Raw genomic sequence first — 23044 nt, forward strand, 5'->3', positions numbered from 1 at the left:
CCACCCCTTCCAGTCTGGACACTTTCCCCCCCTTCCAGTCCGCACACTTTCACCCCCTTCCAGTCCGGACACTTTCCCCCCCTTCCAGTCCGCACACTTTCACCCCCTTCCAGTCCGCACACTTCCCCCCCCCCGTCCAGGCCAATTTTCAGCTTTCAGCGCTATCACACTTTGAATGACAATTGCGCGGTCATGCAACACTCTACCCGTATGAATTTTTTTGCATTTTTTTTTGAGACAGATAAAACTTTATTTTGGTGGTATTTATTCACCACTGGGATGTTTATTTTTTTGCTATATAAATGAAAAAGTCAAAACATTTAGAAAAAAAGTGTTTTTCTTATAACATTTTACAAATAAATAGTCTTTCTTCATAAATCTTGGCCAAAATGTATTCAGTTATCTTTTTAGTAAAAAAAAAAAAAATAACCCAAATTAGTTTATAACCAAAAATTATAATTTAAAAAAAAAATGTTTTACATTTTAATTTTTTTTATATTATTTATGTTTTATATTTTTTTAACATACCATCACCCTAGCAGTACAGTGTCACCATGGTGACACTGTACTACTTGTGGGGGGTGATGAAGATTTTTTTTTTTTGCACTGATTGCTTTTACACCCATATAGGATGTAAAAGCAATCATTTCTCCTTCTCTCTGGCTGCATTCCTGCAGCCATTGAGAAATACTGAGAGCTGTGATTGATCACAGCTTGTCACATGGTACAAGGCTGTTGTGAATAGCCCTGTACCATGTGACCTCTGTGATCATTCACAGATTTCACACGTAGTAAGCAATGATGTCAGGAAGTGACATCTTGCTTACTACTCTTCATGTGATCACATGATCGGGACCTCACACAGAGGTCCTGTACAACGATCGGTGTTCCGCTGTGTCTTTTGCAGTGCTGCGTGCTCCCAGTGCGCACAAGCAGGGAGCGGGGAGGACATTTACAAACAGCCACCCGCTCCTGCACTGCTCGCGTCCGGCGTCTATATACATGGGCCAGACGGGAAGTGGTTAATTAATTTTTAATATTATTATTATTGTTATTATACAGTATTTATATAGCGCCAAAGGGTTTGCTCAGCGCTGTACAGTAGCAAGGGGGACAGGACATGAGACAAGATAGAAACAATACAATACACGAGGGGTTCGAGGGCCCTGCTCTTTATATTCAAAGCAAACCCCCCTTATCCATCCATGTCTCCATGCTTTATTTGGCTGAGAAATCACTTAGAAAACACCACCCTAGCGTTTCTGGCCGTGGCCATCTTAAGTAACGGACGATGTTTCATGTAGCATTTACTTCCTGGAATCCATCTGCCCTTAGCTCAGGCATACAGGCAGGAGGGTGTACTTAGCTGAGAAAACCCCTCCTGAAGACTCCTGGGATGTATGACATCATTTGCCTAGGCCAGGAAACCAGGAAGTAAGTGAAGAAAAGTAAAAAAACTGTTTAAACCAAGTAAATATAATATACAGTCAGGTCCATAAATATTGGGACATTGACACAATTCTAACATTTTTGGCTCTACACACCACCACAATGGATTTGAAATGAAACAAACAAGATGTGCTTTAACTGCAGACTGTCAGCTTTAATTTGAGGGCATTTACATCCACATCAGGTGAACAGTGTAGGAATTACAACAGTTTGCATATGTGCCTCCCACTTCTTAAGGGACTAAAAGTAATGGGACAATTGGCTTCTCAGCTGTTCCAGTGAAGTTCCACTTTAGGCCTGATAGACATGGCTCAAATTTTGGTTGATTCCTGCTAAATCAGATGAAATCCAAGCCATGGGTGGCCCTTTTGGCACTACTGGTCTGGACAAACTCAGTGAAAAAGTCGAAGTAGCAGAAAGTTGCTGCAGAACAGCAGACTGCATTTAAAAAACCATGAGCACTGTTTAGCATGGATGTAGAAATCTTTAGCTGTTTGGCTAGCCTAACTATTTTACTATTATTATTTTTTTTATTTTTTTTCCAGAGATTGTTGTCTTTCCAGATTTATTCTTCACATTGTGCTAAACCATTGTCTATCGTTACTGTTTGGACCTTGGAGGAAGCATCTAGGCCAGTGGTTCTCAACCTGCAAGGTAAAAGGGGCCTCAAATGCATCCCCTAATGTCTCCAAAGGGCAGTGTATAGCATTTATTATAAGTAATTCTACAGAAAACTGTCACAAACTGAAGACTTGCTAGAGGAAATGATTAGAGACTGTTCTACAGGAGTGGTTGGAGACTGAAGCCATGATATAGGAGACAGTCAGAGACCAGAAACGTTTCGTGAAATTACTAGACTTTACTTGACTACTATAAGGGCCCCTTTATAAATCAACGTTCCCTCCAGGGGCGGACTGACAACTCATGGGGCCCTCGGGCACTAGGGGATCATGGGGCCCCTGTGTCCTTGCCCAAACTCAAAAAAGCCTATGAAAAAGGTACCAGGGGAATCTCATGGTGCCCCCTACTGACCCCGGGCCCTCGGGCAGTGCCCGAGTTTCCAAATGGTCAGTCCGCCCCTGATTCCCTCTATGGACTACTGGGGCCAATCTTAAAACTTGAAAGGGCCGCATGTGACCCTCAAGCCACAGGTTGGTCACCAGGGGTCTAGACCCCTGAAAGCTTGTCTTGGAAATGTAACTGTTAGTGCAAATAAAAGTATAATGGACAGTATTCAGCTTGAGTCATACATTCCTTCCTCAGCTGCTCTAAAGTAGCTCTGCAACTGGATCAAACCTGACCCTGACCACCTCTGAATAGTCTATAGAGTGAAAATGGGTTTCATCAGAATTCAGAATGTTTGGTACATTTTCAGTGTTTTTGGGAAGTTTTTGGGCAAAGTTGTCCTCTTATTAAAACATATTTTTATCTGACTTAAACTTGAATAAGTTTAGCAATGCTTTTTTTTCACTCCATATTTTAGGTCAAACTATTACTGCCTGAGGACTTGCCTTGGACTCTAGCATGCACTCAACCGATTGTTTTATTTTATACTCGAATACCCTAGTCTGTTCCTTAACATTCCCTTCAGAAGAAGTCCGGAAGCGACGAAACGCGTCAGCCTGACGTAATTGCGCAAAACCAGAAGTGGTGGCACGGCCATTTTGTTGACTGTAAAACGTGGTTTTGATATCAGGAAGTTGCTGTGGCTGGTGCATGGGAATTTATGCTGAATATTCCAAGTCCCTAATGTAAGATGCTGCATTAAATGTTTTTAATACTCACTGCAATATGCTACATGGGTCTTTTCTATTTTTATGAGGACTATGGAGAATTGAAGGTGTACCCTATATACAGTGAATGAGAGCTTGGAAGTGACTGCTAAAAACATCAGAATATCCCTTAAAGCTTGATATTACTCCATGAGGGTAATTGTATGCATTCTTGCCATTTAGAGGTGGTCACGGAGCGTTCATTTATTTGTTTAATTAATTAATTAATTTATATTATTTTAAATGTGTGTATGTATGTGTAAATATATATATATATATATAATTTATTATTATTATTTTTTTTTTTTTGTGCAGTTTTTTGAGTGTACACAATTTTTCACTTTATATTAGTTTATTGGAGTGTACACAGAGTGATTTTGCATGATTCACGTGTTACTCACAGTTGAATCTATTGATGTCACTATATTATATTAATTATACAAATTTTTGCACATATATTTTTTGCACAGATATAGTATATACTCATTTGTTGAAAAGGTATATACATTTATTTGAACGTAATACACTATTTTAGTTGTATTTTTTCGAGGTATCAAGTGGCCCGGATTGTTGGAATAATAAAGTTGGACACACAGGATTGAGATATTTTGGTGGACTATAAATTAATTTTTGGACACTAATTTTTGGACATTCATTTTTGGATACTAATTTTTGGACATTCATTTTTGGACTTTAATTTAATTGGATAATTTTTGGTGTGATTGTTTTATTGAGTTGAGGTGAAGGAAAAGGCTTTATTACTGTTCCTTAACTTTGTTATTATATTGTTTGAATCATTCTTTAATGTATAGATTTATTGTTTGGAATTCTGCAGCCCACGATTGTGGGCTGTATTCCTTTTGTATGCTGTTTCTAAAATTAATAAAAAAACATTGAAATATAAAACATATTTTTAAACATTTAGTATACAGATAGGATTTTAATAAAAACATACATAGATTCATTCCACTAAGGTTGATTAAAACATTGATACAACTCAATGCAATTTAGGTGTTAAATGGGTAAGGTAGACCACAACCAGTTTTAATAACTTAAATAGTAATAGAAATGGATTTTTACGGTGCCAGGACAACACAATTGAGATATATAAAATACTGTAACAAATCTCCTATTTATCTCAGGTATATTAGAAAATCTTCCCATTCATATTTAAATTACTCAAATTAGGATGCGGTGCCCTAAATTATCCCACATATACACCCTCTGATTTTCACACCCAGTTTTATATTTTGATATGTTTCATTTTTATATAAATTAATAGGGAGAGAAATATTACGAAATTATCAATTCATTACTTTTTCAAAGCACTTATTCATATTATTATTCATTATAGGATATTATTATATATTATTCATATTACATGAGATATGGCCAAAAGATTCTTCACATCAATGAAGGTGGATTTTGGGGTGTGCTCCATACACTGTAAGAGTCAGCACAACTGATTGTCCAGTCTGTTATTCCCTTTACTAAATGTAACGGAACCGACCCAGTCTGAGCTTGGGTACTTCCGTTATAATACCGCTTCCCCGTCCGAACACAAACACCACAGCCGACCAAACAAGACTAGACGACACCAGTCTGTCTGAACATGGAACTCTTTATTTGAAACTCGAACTGGCTTTTTATACTCCGTCCCCGCTTCCTGCATAATGACACAGGGTGGGGCAATCTACACTTAGCAACAAGAGACACAAAGGTATTCAAACTTCACTCCAGCAGACAGTCCCATCAGTAGGGAGGGCTGCTGGAGACACCCCCCACTACGCTAATACACATAAACACATACATCCCATAATAGTTTGCTCCCAAGCAAGACACACAGTAAAACAATGGGATGCAGCCACATAACATGAAACAATCAACAACCCCACACCCTGCTTTTTGGCATAATCAGTCATATTTTCAATATCAATGCCAAAATGTTACCATTTCTGCCAGGGGACGCAAAGTTTTTGAGCACAGCAGTATCTCATGCCTATCAGATTCCAGTGCACAGTTCTTATGTCCAATATTGGAACTGTAGTGGCATCACTACATGTTTTTGACCTGTTCAACCTCAATTCTCATAAACTTCCATTAGTTGTAATGGGAACTCACCTGTCCAGCAGCCTCCAATCATGAGCCTGGCCTGACGTTTGGGAGGGGTGAGGGCTCCATTATCATGAATAAGTGCAGGATCATACGTGACACCATCCACATAGAGGGAGACGGTTGGGAACTCAAGGCTCAGAGCATAATGATGCCACTCTACATCGCACACCTGAAAAAAGGGGAACAAATGTCACAGGAGAACTAAGTTCAAGGGTCAAAATTAATTGAAGACAAGAGAGCACAGAAGAAGGGAAAGACAAGAAGGAAACAGAACAGCAAAGAGGAGGGGAGAGCAGAGAGGAGAAGACAGAACAGCGCAGAGGAAAGGGGGACACAGGAGAGAAGAGAGAAAAAAAAAGGAACGAAGAACAGGAAAGTAGAGAGGTTGGGGAAAGGAGATGACATCACAGAGGGAAGGATAGCAGAGCACAGAAGAAAGGAGAGGATAGAAAAGAGGACAGGGCAGGAGAGCACAAAGAAGAGGAGAAGATAGCACAGAGAAGAGGAGAGATGGGACAGGAGAGCATCAAATAGGTAATAAAGGGGCACAGAGGAAAGGAGAGGGTAGAAAAGAGAACAGGACAGGGGAGCACAAAGAAGGGGAGAGGATAGCACCAAGAAAGGGATAGAAGAGCACAGAGGAAAGAAGATAGGACAGGAGAAGAGGTGTCAAGACCCAGGTCTGAACCTGCGACCACTGCAGTGTCTGGCTGTGGTTCTTCTCACTGTGCCACCAGGGGTGCTGGACAGCTCCTTGCCTGACTCCTTGGACAAACTTACATGGTGTCTTGTTTCTCTTGAACCATTTGATCCTCCTCCAATGAACTTACTGATTTCAGTCACGTCTCTGCATTTCCTGTTTGCCAGATTATTTTGCACTCTCCAGCTGATATCGTACTTCCTTGCATACCTGCTGCTGTCTTTATCTTCGCTAGCACTTGCATGGCTTGTTCATCCGCTACGCTTCCATCTGATCCCATCCACCTACTGACCTTTGTTTACTGACTACGCATCTGCTTGATCCCAACCTGCTATATCTGCCATCAGACCCCGGCCTGATCACCTCCTGGATCATCCTGAGGGCCATGACCTGGTACTAACACACAGCAAAACCCATCTCCATCCTCAGGGACTCTGGTGAAGACTGGTTAGTGCTTAAACCCCACACCTTGGGTGAGCACGCGTCATCCGCTAGGGAATCTGCTTGTACATTTCCAGCTGACTACCTGTGAACCTCTCTACTGCTACAGCCACTGGTCTCCAAGCCTTGCCCCAGACCATGACAAGAGGACAGGACAGCACAGGGGAGAGGAGAGCAATGAGAAAAGCACAGAGGAAAGGACAGCAGAGCACAGAAGAGAGAAGAGGACAGGAGAGCACACAGGGGAGAAGAAAAGACTGGATAAAAGAGCACAGAGGAAAGGAGAAATGGAAAAGAAGAAGATGAGACAGGAGAACACAGAGCAAAGCACACAGAAGAAGACAGAAGAGCACAGAGGAAAAGGGAGGACAGGACAGGACAAAAAAGAGAAGAGGACAGGGAAGCAGGGAGGAGAGCACAGAGTAAAAAAAGGAGAGGACAACACAGAAGAGAAAACAGAAGAGCACAGAAAAAAGCATAGGACATGGGAGAACATACGAAAAGGACTGGAGAAGAGAACACAGAAGAAAGATGAGGAAGAGAGTAAATCAAGAGGACAGGACATGCGAGCACAGAAGAGAGGAGTGGACAGGAGTGGACAGGAAATCAAAGATGGGAGGAAAGAAGATCAAAGGAAAGGAAAGGAGAGTAAAGAAGAAGAAAGGACAGGAGAGCACAAAGAAGAGGAGAGGACAGGGAAGCAGAAAAAAGAGAAAAAGAGGACAGAAGAGCACAAAGGAAAGGAAAGGACAGGAGAGCACAGAGGAAAGGAGAGGACAGGGAAGCAGAAAAAAAAGAGGACAGAAGAGCACAAAGTAAAAGAAAGGACAGGATACCACAGAAGAGAAAAGTGAAGAGCAAAACCTAAAGGACAGGGGAACACAGAAGAAAGAAGAGGAAGGTAATAAAAGAAGAGGGCAGGACATGTGAGCACAGAAGAGAGGAGAGGACAGAAGATGGCTAGCAGATCACAGAGGAAAGGACAGGAGAGCACAGAGGAGAGGAGAGGAGAGCAGAGAGAAGTGGATAGACAAGCACAGAGAAAAGGAGAGGACAGGAGAGCACAGAGGGAGGAAAGGTGAGCACACAAGAAAGAAGAGGAAGGGAGTGAAGAGGACAGCACAGGACAGCACAGAAGAAAGAAGAGGAAAGGAGTGAAATGAAGAGGACAGTACAGGAGAACACAAAAGAAAGAAGAGGAAAGGAGTGAAAAAAAGAGGACAGAACAGGAGAGCATAGAAGAAAGAAGAGGTCAGGAGAGCACAGGGGAAAGGAAATGATATGAGAGAACAGAGGAAAGGAGAGGAAAGAAATTGGAAAGAAGAGGACAGGAGAGCACAGAGGAGAGCACGGAGGACAGGAGAGCACAGAGGATAGGAGAGCACAGAGGACAGGACAGCACATAAGAAAAAGGAGGATAGCTGAGCACAGAGGAGAATACAGAAGAGCACAAAAGAAAGTAGAATAAAGAAAGGAAGAAGACAGAGAGGAGAAGAGGGCAGGAGAGCACAGAGGAAAGGAGAGGGCAGGAGAGTTTCGAAGGAACAAGAGGTAAGCAAAAAACAGGAGGCAACCTGCATAGAATTACAGGAGAAAGAAAGAGGAGAAAAAAAGACATGGAAAGGAGGGCAGAAAAGAAGATTTGGCAGTATAGAAATATGGACGTAAAAGAGACAACAGGAAAGAAAAGGACTGAGCAGAGGAAAGAGATGGTGCTCTTTGCAATTTTTCCTTACTGTGTCCTTTTGGGCCCTCCCAGTATGGCTGTTCTCATGTAATTACCTGTTCTAGTTTCCAGAGGAACTTGACGGGACGGGCGCTGTCCAATAGGGACCAGTAGAGGAAGGAGATTCGGCAACCGTGAACCGCCAGAGTATAATGTGAGAAGCTGCCATCTTTTCACAGGAGAGGAGAGGAGAGGGGGGCAGAACACAAAAATGCAGGATGTGAAAAAAAAGCAACAAAATACTTCTGTACAGAGCACTGCGTTAGTTGCTGGAACCAGAAGGTTCAAACCTAGATCCCATCCACTAGACCACACCACCTACACTGCATTGGTTTCATATACTGTATACAATATAACAGCTAGGGGAAATGATCTGAGTTATTCAAATCAGCCAATCAGCTTCCAGCTTTCTCCAATTCACACTACACTTCCCCCTTAAGAACAATGTATAGTAGGGTTGTACATGTTTTCCTTCATATATCTATTTATTAGTGTAAGGACTACAAATATAATATTTTTCTAAGTACATTAATCATTTTATACAAGCACAATATAGTATTTTTTTAGCCAGTAGGTGGAGCTCTATACTCCTTTTCATGTGTTTAGCCATTCTGAAACAAAAGCCCACTGTTTACAGACTACAATAGTTCAAGCTCAAATTTAAACACACAAGGGAAAGATAACAGTAGAACATCACTTATCAGATGGCTCTGTCCATTTAATAAATGTTTACAAAGACGTTATATGTGAATTTAAAAATATAAAAACGTGCTTTTTATTACTAACCCGTTGACTTCTTTACCTAACTTGTGTGCTGTATTGAACGATTTTGCCAAAGTGTCAGGTCTCACCGTTAATTTTACCAAATCTGTGATCATGCCTGTTAATGTTCCTGACTCCCTAAGTGCATCTCTCCGTAGTTCTTTCCCATTTCGCTGGGTCAAGGACAGGATATCCTATCTGGGGATTAACCTCACTCCCAGATACTCGGATATATTTGCGGCTAATTATCCACCATGTGTATCGCGTCTCTCTACTCTACTGAAGATCTGGCATGGTTATCATATCTCCTTTCTGGGTAGAGTCACGGCGGTTAAAATGAATATTTTGCCCAAATTGCTTTATCTTTTTAGAGCACTTCCAGTTCCGGTCTCAAAAACCTTTTTGGATCATTTTCAGCGGACTATTAATAATTTTATTTGGGGAAATAAGCATCCACGTTTTGCCTCATCCATTTTGTATCGCTCACAACGGTCGGGAGGTCTCGGTCTTCCTAACTTTTGGCTATATTACCTCTCGGCTCGTTTTGCGCAATTGTCACAATGGGCTACTATTAACTCTCAAATCCCGTGGATCAAGTTTGAGTCTCAGTCGATACGCCCTTTTTATTTACCGGGAATTTTATGGTCTAACATCTCCCCCCGATCGACTGTTTTTCATAACTCCATAGTGGCTCACTCACTGACGCTTTGGTCCAAACACAAATCTAAATTGGGTTTAGTCTCTTCTATTCCCCCAGGTGTGTCATTTTTTGGTGATCCTACTTTTGTTGTAGCCTTTTCTTCCCCTCATATGTTTCGTTGGTGGTATGATCGATCTTTTATCAGATTGTCTGATTTCCAAAGAGGAGGATCTTATATTACTTTTGATATGCTGCGCGTGTTGTTTGATGTTCCTCTTCGCGAGTACCTTCGATATAGACAGATTAGGCACTTTTTTAAAGCGCACTTTGGCCTTGCCCCATCCTCTCCGATTTCCTTTTTTGAACGTGTCAGCCGTGACTCTCCCAGGGGTAGGGGTCTTATCTCAAATCTTTATCACCAATTTTTGATCTGTCTTTTTCATGCTCCCCCTTTGTACAGACGAAAATGGGAGGAGGATTGTGGCGTCACTTTTTCGGATGAGGATTGGGATTCCATGGTGGATAATATATGCAAGAGCTCTAGGTCTCTTTCGGTTCGTGAGACGGCCCTTAAAGTTCTAACCAGATGGTATTATACCCCGTCAAGACTACATGTACTGTTTCCACAAACGTCCCCTCTATGTTTTCGGGGCTGTGACTGCACGGGTACTTTAGTTCATATATTTTGGGATTGCCCGACCATATCTTTGATCTGGCGTAGGATTTCTGAGGTCGCTACCTTATTGTCGGGCGCCCCGATACGATTGTCCATGCAGACCTGTTTGTTGGGGGCCCATATCCCAGGGGTCTCTGACGCCAATCTGAGATTGATACACACATTATGTATTGCCACTTTATGGTCTATTGCCCTACATTGGAGGTCCAATGTTGTTCCCTTAGACTCCGTTTTACACAGAATTGACACTGTAATGCTTATGGAACGCATTCATTATACCCTACTGGATAAGCTGCACTTATACGATAAAAAATGGGAGTCATGGAGAGATTGCAGACACTTATTACATGCTTAATAACATCCCCAGTAAAAGTTGGCTGGCATGTACTATTGACAGGTGTATCACCTAACCTATTTTGTCGTTTACGTACTTCATGCACTTGTAACTTCCTCTTTTTTTTTTTTCTTATCTTCTTTGTTATGTTAATATACCTTTATGTATTGTACTTTTCAAAAGTGCCTTGTTTTTGCTGACAATATCACTTTTAAAGTGTGCTGTTGTTCTACTGTCTACACTTGTACAATAAAATCGTTTGTAAACAAAAAAAAAAAAATATAAAAACGTAATGTCCTTCAGGAGTCTCGGGATGTTCCCCCAGCGGAATTTTTTCGGTACCTTCAATTGCGGCACTGCCTACTTTTCCTTGAGGGCCACTTCTGCTTTCCCATATCAGAAATCTGCCTTTGAACGGCTTTGCCAGCAGCACCCGGGCGCCCCGGGCCTTATCTCCCTTCTTTATGCAGTTTTGAACAGACGCTCGTCTCACACTTCTCTTTCATATGTTGTTCAGTGGGAACGCGACCTGGGAGTGGCTGTGGATCCGGAGGACTGGAGTAGGGCCTGGTCACTCATAGCTAAATGTTCATTTAATACGACCACGCTGGAAGCAGCCTACAAGGTATTGTTCCGTTGGTACTGGGTTCCGGCTCGGTTGGCCCAGGCTAACCCTGCCTGTAGTGATCAATGTTTTCGGGGTTGTGGCCATCGTGGCGATGTACTGCATATCTGGTGGTCATGCTCGAGGTTGGTTCGTTTTTGGTCTCGTGTGTTTGGCCTCCTTTTCACTTTGTTTCATCTCTCCATACGCCGGGATGCTCGGTATGCTTTGCTTCATTGCCCCATACCGGGCCTCTTGGCTCGTCAGCAGCGGTTGGCTTCCTATTTGTTTTTATCGGCTACTAGGACAATTGCTCAGGCCTGGAAGAGTCCATTTGTACTTTTCCAGGGGGTGCGGGATCGTATGACTACTATGATGCTCAACGAACAGATGTCGAGTATATGCAACGACTCTCAACATAAATTTTTGAAAGTATGGGAGCCGTGGTTGCAATACGCCTTTCCCACGCTCCCCCCGGCCAGTGTGGGGAGGTAATGGAGTTTGTTATTGGCGCTCGTGAACCCCTGCTCTTTGGTTTTTTGGTTTTTTTTTGTTTTTGTTTTTTTTTTCCCTTTCTTCTCTGCTCTTCTTCCCTCCTTTTCTGTTTGTTTTGATATGACAGTGGACAACTGTCTTTAGTTGCGATAGTCAGAGTCTTATTGATGTTATTGTAACCTATGTGCCATTGATAGCCCCTGCGTGGGCATACGTTTTGCCTTATTGGAATTAGAGCGTTGTCTGCTCTATTATGCCTCTTTTATTGGTGCAATTGATAGCCCCTGCGTGGGTGTGTTTTGTTGCCTCTGTTTTATACTGTTTAAAATTAATAAACACCATTGAAATACAAAAAAAATAAAAATATATAAAAACGTAAAAAAAAAAATCTAATTTGCAATGACACCCCTTAGAACATCCCTTTGTTCTTACCATTTTGTACCGTGTTACACAGCAACACCTCCTCTTCCTTTCCTGCCTTCCCTCCACTTCCCCCTGCATGTTTCAGCCAAAAAGAAAGAGTCAGGTGATCCGCTGCTCCGCCCCCTGCAGGTAACCGCCCAGGAGGAACTTCCACTGACTGGGATCCATTGAACCAGTAGACTGGGCTGCTGTCCTGTGTATCCTGTATGGGCAGGCTGTGTGTCCAGTTATATAATGGGCTGGGGGGAGGGAGTAAGTCAACATCTCCGGCAGCAGCTCCTAGAAGGAAAAAAAGAAAAAAAATGATTTTGTAATAAATCACTATTACAATATGTTGAAGACTGCTGGGTAATTATCTATTACGAAATTTCACCAATGACAATCATAGGAAATAATCATATTAGGCAAAATATGGGGATTATTGTTATACAGGATTTATGGCACCAACAGCCCTTTACAATATAACGGGAGACAATACAGTTCAATACAAGAGGGATAGGAGGGCCCTGATCCTGGGAGCTTACAATCTAGGAGGGAGGGGCTACAAAAGGTAATAACTGTTGGGGATGGACTGGCTGGAAGAGTAGAAGATTTCATTATTAGCTGAGGGCAGGATAGGCTTCTCTGAAGAGATAGGTTTTCAGAGATTGCCTAAAAGTGAGCAGAGTAGGTGATAGTCTGATAAACTGGGGTAGAGAGTTCCAGAGGATGGGGGAAGCTCTGGAGAAGTCCTGGAGATGAGCATGGGAGGAGGAGACAAGGGAGCTAGAGAGCAGGAGGTCGTGTGAGGAGCGGAGTTGATGTTTGGAGACAAGATCGGTGGGGTATTTTGGGGATACTCTGTAACAGTTGGGTGAATGTTTTTGACATTTGTCCAGCAAATTTTTTTTTTTCAAATCGGTTCCCTATTGTTATCCCTTTCAGTTTCTACTGTTCTATGACTGACGTACCGCACAGCTTGCGTAATGATTTCTCGGAGTAGTTGTCCCGATCGCAGCCCTTGGCGATGTGACTGGTTTGGATCTCCACAGTAGCCTGAATGTTCCATATTGGCTCCTCGCAGGTCTCTAGGTGAATGCTGGGAAATAATGCCAGGCTGCCGGTGCCAGGTACGTACTCAATGCGTTTGTTCCAGCCTGTTGGGGAAGAGAGCAGAGCTGTCAGGTAGCTGTATGCACACGGTGGAAGTTAAGGTGCTATAGATGAAGCACGATCTCCCCAGGATGGGTGGTAGAGAGACAGTCAAAGTGCAGACAATGCCTACATAGAAAAAGTACCCAGAACCCAGACACTGTACACACATAAAGAGTATACAATGTCACAGCACACACTGTCAGAGCATGCACCACAAGAACATGAAGCGTCAGAGCACACACGGTCAGAGACCAGACACCACACACAGCATACACTGACACAGCACACACTGTCAGAGCATGCACCACAAGAACATGAAGCGTCAGAGCACACACGGTCAGAGACCAGACACCACACACAGCATACACTGACACAGCACACACTGTCAGAGCATGCACCACAAGAACATGAAGCGTCAGAGCACACACGGTCAGAGACCAGACACCACACACAGCATACACTGACACAGCACACACTGTCAGAGCATGCACCACCAGAACATGAACCGTCAGATCATACACTGTCAGACACCAGACATCACACACAGAAAGAGTATACAATGTCACAGCGCATACTGTCAGAGCATGCACCACCAGACATGAACAGTCAGAGCACACACGGTCAGAGCCCAGACACCACACACAGAGCATACACTGACATAGCACACACTGTCAGAGCATGCACCACCAGAACATGAACCGTCAGATCATACACGGTCAGAGCCCAGACACCACACACAGAAAGAGCATACAATGTCACAGCACACACTGTCAGAGCATGCACCACCAGAATATGAACCGTCAGAGCATACACTGTCAGAGCCCAGACACCACACACAGAAAGAGCATACAATGTCACAGCACACACTGTCAGAGCATGCACCACCAGACATGAACAGTCAGAGCACACACGGTCAGAGCCCAGACACCACACACAGAGCATACAATGTCACAGCACACACTGTCAGAGCATGCACCACCAGACATGAACAGTCAGAGCACACACGGTCAGAGCCCAGACACCACACACAGAGCATACAATGTCACAGCACACACTGTCAGAGCATGCACCACCAGACATGAACAGTCAGAGCACACACGGTCAGAGACCAGATAACACACACAGAAAGAGCATACACTGACACAGCACACACTGTCAGAGCATGCACCACCAGACATGAACAGTCAGAGCATACACTGTCAGAGACCAGATAACACACACAGAAAGCGCATACACTGACACAGCACACACTGTCAGAGCATGCACCACCAGACATGAACAGTCAGAGCACACACGGTCAGAGCCCAGATACTATGCATACACTGTCAGAGCACACACAGTCAGAACACGCACTGTCAGATACCAGACACCACACACAGAAAGAGCATACACTGACACAGCACACACCGTCAGAACACGCACTGTCAGAGCCCAGACACTGCACACGCATAAAGCATCATCAGAGCATGCGCTGTCAGAACATTGTTAAGTCCATGTTTCCAAAGCCCCACTAAAAATTAGTGCTTACACTGAAACATCACAAATACCACCTAAACCACACTACTAACTGTGCTTAAAGTGCATCTAAACCCAAAAAAAAAAATGTAACATATAGCAGCTTACCAGTCCTTAGATTGGTGACTGCATTAGTTTTCCTCCTATATTTTGACCTGGTGATCCTGCCAGTAACACACTTCCTGTCCTAGGGTGACAACACTCTCTCACTGTACTGAATTGAGGAGCAGCGTTGTCACTTAGCGACAAGACTACAGAACATCTTCCCCTCTCCTCTTTGCCATTTCATAGGGGTGGGGGGTCCTGTAGTCCACAGATATGGACAGGTGGGCAGGTCTGAAGTACATTGTAAGGGGTTACATACGTTTAAAAAAATGCAACATTCCAAATTGGCTGAATAAAGTGGTTTAAAATGTCAGACATGAAATGTGAACAAAGCATATCCCTCTATTGTGTGTACTTGTCTGAATCCAGAGCACTAAATGTCATTTCTGTCTGCTGCCTCCTTCCTCTGCTCTCTGCATGTGTCACTTCTGACAGGTTTTCCTGACACCAAAAGAAAAACAGTGACAGGGGGAGGGAGCTCCAGCACACAACCTGTGACTGACAGCCTCAGCTCTTTTCCTGGGTACCCTGTGAAGGGGGTTATTTCCCTTCCTTCCAATCAGCTATCAGAGCTCTCCTCACTGAACTCTGCAGAGTGTGACTTCAGCTCTCTGTCCCCTGTTTTCTGACAGGTCAGACAAGCTTTATAAATTCCGGAATTTGAACAGATGTAGAGAAGAGCAGAATGCAGATAAATGGGTACAACTTATGTAGGAGGATTTGTTTCAACTCTGCGTATCATCTGAGGCCAGTCACTTCACTGGGTATATGGAAGGGATTACAACCACTTTAACCGCTTCTGCTACGCCCTATAGCAGAAATACTGCTACAGGGCAGCACGGGTGCGCAAAATCACGTAAATCAGTACCCGCACTGCCATTCGTGGCCTCGGCTGTCAATCACCGGGTCCCAGCTAGTGATTTATCGACGGCACCCAGTGATCGCTGAGTATCTCTGATGGGGGAGAGAACTGTGTATAAACAACACAGATCTCTCCCCTGTCAGCTCCTGCACACTGCTTTGTATGGCTCTGCATAGCATAACCATACAAAGCAGTGTGCTTCAATGAAACACACACAGTAAAACACACCCTGCACACAGTTAACCCTTTGATCGCCCAACATGTTAACTCCTTTCTGCCCAGTGCCATTAGTACAGTGTCAGTGCTTTTTATTAGCACTGATCACTGGAGATGTCAGTGACACCAAGTCAGTTCCCACCAGTGTCACAATGCCCGCCGCGGTCCCGCTATCACCACCATCACTATTAAAAAAAATTAACGCAGTGCCCTATCACAAAAAATGGTCTGGTCAGGAAGGGGGGGGGGTTAAACCTCTGGAGGGCGAGGGGTTAAGGAACAGGCAGATGTTGCTAGCTCAGTGTTTCTCAACCTTTTTTCACTCAAGGCACCCTTTAAAATGATGGACAGTCCCGAGGCACCCTTTAAAATGATGGACAGTCCCGAGGCACCCTTTAAAATGATGGACAGCCCCGAGGTATCCTTTAAAATGATAGACAGTCCCGAGGCACGCTTTAAAATGATGGACAGTCCCGAGGCACCCTTTAAAATGATGGACAGTCCCGAGGCACCCTTTAAAATGATGGACAGTCCCGAGGCACCCTTTAAAATGATGGACAGTCCCGAGGCACCCTTTAAAATGATGGACGGTCCCGAGGCACCCTTTAAAATGATGGACAGTCCCGAGGCACGCTTTAAAATGATGGACGGTCCCGAGGCACCCTTTAAAATTATGGACAGTCCTGAGGCACCCTTTAAAATACTGGACAGTCTTGAGGCACCCCATTCTAAAATGTGAAAAACTATTCTAATAGTTCTATATAACGCAGCAACATCCACACACATAGCACACCCAACATTAGAGGGGATTTATTCTTCCAAAGCAAATACACTTTTGCACACTGGTACTGACTAGTATGCCAATGTTTCTCCTCTCCCTCAGTTTTTCTCCATCACTGAGCTAATGTGACCCCAGTACTGATGGAGAGGGGCGGTGGAGGGTCACACTAGGATGCTGTGCAGGCAGCTGACATCCTCCTTATCAACTGATGATGTCATCGGTTGTCAGGACGCCAGCGGCTAGAAGGTCGTAATGGTGCACAATGAATACCTGTGGGCTTGTTCCATTCACTGGCTTGTATACAAGTTTTGGCCAATTTTTAGACATCTTGCCAAGGCACCCCTGAAGAAACCTCAAGGCACCCCTGAAGGAACCTCAAGGCACCCCTGAAGAAACCTCAAGGCACCCCCTGAGGAAACCTCAAGGCACCCCTGAAGAAACCTCAAGGCACCCCTGCGGAAACCTCAAGGCACCCCTGAAGAAACCTTAAGGCACCCCTGAGGAAACCTCAAGGCACCCCAGGATGCCTGGGCACCCTGGTTGAGAAAGGCTGTGCTAGCTAATGCTAAGAAGTCAGTTTGATGACACAAGGTCCACAGAGTTTGATGTTTGAAGGTCCACAGAGGGTGGCTCATTTTGTACATGTGGTTACCTTTCCAGCTGGGCTTGCAGATGGGCTTCACCTGGATCTCCACCTCTGCATCCTCCACGGCCCGTTTCTTGCCACAGTCATATGCCGTCACCGTGAATCTGATCAACCTGTCACCATTGGCTTGCAGAGGCTGAGTGTTCTTTATATAACCTACAGACACAATTCAAGTGACATCTGAGGTCTATGAGGACACAAACAACGGTACATTGAACCTCAACTCTAGACAAAACTTTTTTCAACGTTGTATCACGATGAAACAAACAAACATGACGATCCACAAACAAATCTCCTTTATTGGTAAGGAACACCAACACCAGCCGAAACGCGTTGGCCTCATCCATTGATTATATGCATCGTTCCTTAGCAATAAAGGAGATTTCTTTGTGGATGCTACTGAAGCACTGACTTTTCATCATGATACTTTTTAGGTTTTAAATCTGACCTCCAACCTTACCTTCAGTCTTGCACAGTTATACCGGCTCCTCTCCTGGACTGAAATGGTTTACTCTGATTTCAATGCACACTGCGAGCTGCTCACAATGTGCATCAGAAGCTGCAGCAAGTCAGATAGAACCTGCCTCCTTGCCTGGCTGGAGGATGTCCAGCATCATTAATCCTGTTCCATCCCCAGCCTGACTGTCCCCGGCCTGCCCCTTCCATTCGGGGTTCCAGTTTATGAATCATGGAGGCTCATAATCACCGGGGACAATCTGCATGCAAAGACAGCCTTCCTCCAATTCCTCCACTCATCAAACCATTCTGGTATTTGCATAACTCCTCCCAAGAGCCATCCCACTGCTCCAGTCGGGGATGAGGGCTCCATAGAGGTGCACAGAGGCACCTTGCTAGTACCAGGTTGGACCCCCTTTTGCCTTCAGAACTGCCTTAATTCTTCATGGCGTAGATTCAACAAGGTGTTGAAAACATTCCTCAGAGATTTTGGACCATATTGACATGAGTTACTGTTGCCGTTCTGAAGGCAAAAGGGGGTCCAACCAGGTACTAGCAAGGCAAAAGGGGGTACAACCCAATACTAGGAAGCACCCTGCTGACCCCACCCACCAGCTATGATCTGCCTGTATTGCATACAGAAGCATAGAGACCCATTGATGACATCATTGGATTTAAAATAAAGAATGTCATGATAAAAGAAAGAGTTTATTTTTTAGTAATTATCATGCTGATGAAGCAGGAAATGAGGAACCAGGAAAGGCAAAACACACACAGATTAAAGCAGAACTCCGGGGAAAATGTTGTGGGGTTGTGCCTGCACTGCACTAGGTAAGTGATCATTTTGTATAGGGCTCAGGGATAAGCTGTACTTACTCTGTCCTCCGATCCTCTAGAAAAGCGCGCTACCCCACATCCAGCAGTGGACTGTTCCTGCCGTCCTCATGTCAAGAGCTGGTCTATGGGCGTGATGACGTCAGGAACAGTCCATTCACAGCAGGAGAGGTGGGAACTGGTCTTGTTCTCTGAGGATCAGCGGATTAGGTAATTATATCTTCACCTTCAGAGCCCCTAGACAAGAATGAGCATTTAACCCATGCAGTGCAGGCATAGCTCCACTGCATGGGAAAATAAAATATTTTCCAGCATTTCTTCTTTAAATTTCAGCTTTAAGTCCAAGTGTTTTTTTTGCTGCACATGGAGTATTTTAAAGTTTTGTTTAACCTTTGTCTTTTACCAGCCACTTCAAGATATTCCAGGTACTGAATAAAGCCATTGAGTACAAGTGTAGATGGTGGGCTTTTAAAAAAATGCTAAAGCACATTTTGCAAACTTTTTCTTGCTGTTGAAAAGAGTGAGAAAGAGTTAAAACCTTAGCTGGGGGTCCCCATTAGGGAGATTTTCCCTCACTTCCTGTTCCTGGGACACCTGTACAAGAAATGGGGTTGTGGTCATCACTGGGACACAAAGGTAGTAACTTCTATAAAAAAATTTTACCCTCCCCTCTTTACTAAAAAATCATTTTTTCTTCTTTCTATTCCTGTAGAACAAAGAAATCATCACTTGTCTTGACATTAGATGAGAGCGAATCTCCTCAGCAGGGACACAGATGGCAATAAAAACCTGCCTTAGTTTCCAAATTTTCAACAAGGTTTGGTCTGGAGTTGGGGATTATCTTCATAAACCACTTCCATTTGTTGGTCAAGAACATTGCAGTGGCATGAATTGAATAGGAATGGACAGGCTCCTCTTCACCCATCTTTCTCAGTGAGCGAGAATAAAATCCACGCCCAGACATGATCAAAGTGATCGATGTTTGCATGAGCATACGAGTTCTAAACTCTCCGGCCACTTTATTAGGTACACCGGTTCAATTGCTTGGTAACACAAACTGCTAATCAGCCAATCACATGGCAGCAATAAAATGCATTTAGGCATCAAGATGTGGTGAAGACAACTTGCTGAAGTTCAAACCGAGCATCAGAATTGGGAAGAAAGGGGATTTAAGTGGCTTTGAACGTGGCATGGTTGTTGGTGCCAGGGGGGGTGGTCTGAGTATTTCAAAAACTGCTGATCTACTGGGATTTTAACTCACAACCATCTCTAGGGTTTACAGAGAATGGTCCAAAAAAGAGAAAATATCCAGAAATATGTTGATGTCAGAGGTCAGAGGAGAATGGGCAGACTGGTTGGAGATGATAGAAAGGCAATAGTAACTCATGTCAATATGGGCCAAAATCTCTGTGGAATGTTTCCAACACCTCGTTGCATCTACGCCATGAAGAATTAAGGCAGTTCTGAAGGCAAAAGGGGGTCCAACCCGGTACTAGCAAGGTGGACCTAATAAAGTGGCCGGTTAGTGTATATCCATCATGCCCTTGCTCTAAGCTTAGGCACCGGTCTTACGCTGGAATATCAGCTGTTCCCCATAAAACAATCAGTCCACAATGTGACAATGAGCCCACAGAGATTCACTATATGGCCAAACATTTGTGGACTCCTCACTATCCCACCTACATTAGTTTTTTTGGACAGGCCATTCTAAAACTATGGCCATTATTATGGAGTTGGTTCCCCTTTGCCGCTATAACATCCTTCACTCTTCTGGGCAAATTTTCCGTAAGATTTTGGAGGGTGTACGTGGGAATTTGTGCCAATTCATCCACAAGAACATCTGTGAGGTCAGGTACTGATGTTGGATGAGAAGACCTGGCAAACCAGTTCATCACAAAGGTGTTCAGAAGGTTTGAGGTCAGGGCTCCTTACATGCCACTCCAGTTCCTCTGCACCAAACTCAATAAACTTTATGGAGCTGGCTTTGTACACAGAGAAACAGCAATGCAGGAGCAGAAATGGGCCTTTACCAAACTGTTGGGTGTTTAATTTCAAAACTATGACCAATATTATGGAGTTGGTCTTTCTATGTGACTAGAACATCCTCCACTCTTCTGGAAAGACTTTCCACAAGATTTTGGCGTGTGTCAGTAAATTTGAAAGAACATTTGTGAAGTCAGGTTCTGAAGTTAGATGAGAAGACCTGGATTGTAATCGGAGCTCCAATTCATACCAAAGGTGTTCAGTGTGGTTGAGGTCAGGGATCTGTGCAGGACACACAAGTTCTTCCATACCAAACTCATCATGTCCTCATGGAACTGGCTTTGTACATATGGGCACAGTCATGCTGGAACAAAAACAGGCCTTTACCGAAGTGTGGAGGTTTCAATTAAAAATCATGGCCGTTACGGAGTTGGTCTTTCCATGTGGCTATACAACCTCCACTCTTCTGGGAAGACACAAGAGTTTGGAGTGTGTCTGTCTGTGAATTTGTGCCCACTTGTCCAAAAGAACATTTGTGAAGTCTGGTACTGGGGTTAGATGAGAAGACCTGGCTTGCAATTGGAGTTCCAATTTATCCCAAAGGTGTTTAGTAAGATTGAGGTCAGGGCTCTGTGCAGGAAACTTGAGTTCATCTATACACAACTCATCAAACCATCTCTTTTGTGGAGCTGGCTTTGCACACAGGGCCACAGTCATGGCAGGGACAAGGGGTGGGCAAGGGGGGGGCAGCTGTCCTGGGCACTGTGACATAATGTGAGATTGGAGGGGGCACCACAAGGAGAGGGGATTTTTAATGAGCAGGGGAATTTGGTGTGTGTGTGTGGGGGGGGGGGGGGGGGTTTTAGCAGGTGGTTATAAATTGTTCTAGGAGGGGAAATTTGGAGATGTGTGCTAGGAGCAATGATTTGAGGAGATTTGTGTTGGGAGGGGGGATTGGGGAAGATGATTTGTGCTAGGAAGGGGAAAAGGAGTGTTTGTGTTATAAAAGTAATATGGGATATAGCACTATTTTTTTTTTTTTTTGGGGGGGGGGGATTTGTGCTAGTAAGGATGATTGGGAGAAATTTCTGTGTGTGTGTGTGTGGGGGGGGGGGGGGGGGGTGGATTTGTGCTAGGATGGGAAATGGGAAGCAATGCTGGGAGGATGGATTTGGAGTGGGGGGGGAGGATTTGTGCTTGGGAGGGGAGTTTGAGAACAGTAGATTTGTGGGGGAAATTTGTTCTGGGGGCATATGGGGAAAGAGAGGATGTGAGCTGGGGGGGGGGGGATAGGGGTGGTAAAGATTTGTGCTGGATGGGGGTATTTCAGCAGGAAGGTAGATTTATAATGGGAGGAGAGGGAATTTATGTTTCGGGGGTAAGCATGCAGATTAGTGCTCAATTTCTTTTTTTTTAGGGGGGGGGGGAGTTTGCTGACACATAATGCGCATACATCTCGGGGGTAGGGCATGCAATTTGATATGTTCACCCTGGGCTCTAGATGACCTCTTCCCAGCACTGGCCACAGTCATGCTGTAATAGAAATGGGTCTTCACCAAATTGTTACCACAAAGTCCAAAGTGTTTTTACATGCTGAATCCTTACTAGCACCCTTCGCTGAAGACACCTGAACTCAGTAAGGAGGGCTATCCCACGTACCTTTGGCCCTATGCAGTAGGTACAGTGAAGGAAATGCGTATTTGCTCCCTGGCTGATTTTGAATGTTTGCCCCTCACAAAGAAATGATCGGTCTAAAAATCGAATGTTCGGTGTATTGCAACACTGAGAGACCGAATAGCAACAACAAATTCAGCAGAAATGCGTCTAACAAAGGATGCACTGATTTGCATGTTCATGAGGGAAATAAGTATTTGATCCCCTTCACAAAACATGACTTAGTACTTGGTGGCCAATCCCTTGTTGGCAATCACAGAGGTCAGACGTTTCCTGGAGTTGGCCACCAGGTTTGCACACATTTCAGAAGGGATTTTGGCCCACTCCTCTTGGCAGATCCTCTCCAAGTCATTAAGGTTTGGTGGCTGATGTTTGGCAACTCGAACTTTCACTTGGTGGTCAAGTGTCTTCAAACTTTGGGCAAAATAATGTATACAGCACAGGACTACTAAAACGGAAAAGTACAATCAGTATCTGAATTGTGGGGCAGAACCCTAAAACACATCAGCAGCATTCAGTAGGGTTAGGTCAGTGTTCTGTGCAGGTCACTCAAGTTCCTCCACCTCAAACTCACCAAATCATGCCATCCTTATAAAGATGGCTTTGCTGCAAAGGGGAAAGGTCATACTGGAGCAGAAAAAGGCCTTCACCAAGGGGTTACCACAAGGTTGGAACTCCACAATTGTCTAAAATGTCTTTGT

At 44.1% G+C, this 23044-nt stretch overlaps 1 protein-coding gene across 2 annotated transcripts in view; it reads right to left on the reverse strand.

Annotated features, from left to right (window-relative positions):
• Positions 1-23044, reverse strand: part of CLSTN3 (calsyntenin 3) — a 120289-nt gene that overhangs the window by 34580 nt on the left and 62665 nt on the right. For both annotated transcript variants that reach the window (XM_089662938.1, XM_089662939.1), the window contains exons 6-10: positions 17403-17552; positions 13088-13273; positions 12147-12416; positions 8260-8372; positions 5343-5505 (exon numbers count right to left, since the gene is read on the reverse strand). In XM_089662938.1, coding sequence (XP_089519064.1) covers positions 5343-5505; positions 8260-8372; positions 12147-12416; positions 13088-13273; positions 17403-17552 — 882 coding nt within the window. The remainder of the gene's footprint in view (positions 1-5342; positions 5506-8259; positions 8373-12146; positions 12417-13087; positions 13274-17402; positions 17553-23044) is intronic.

The sequence above is a fragment of the Staurois parvus genome, unplaced genomic scaffold (assembly GCF_062004578.1).
Source record: "Staurois parvus isolate SC_StPar_1 unplaced genomic scaffold, SC_StPar_1.0 ptg001590l, whole genome shotgun sequence".
Lineage (NCBI taxonomy): Eukaryota > Metazoa > Chordata > Amphibia > Anura > Ranidae > Staurois > Staurois parvus.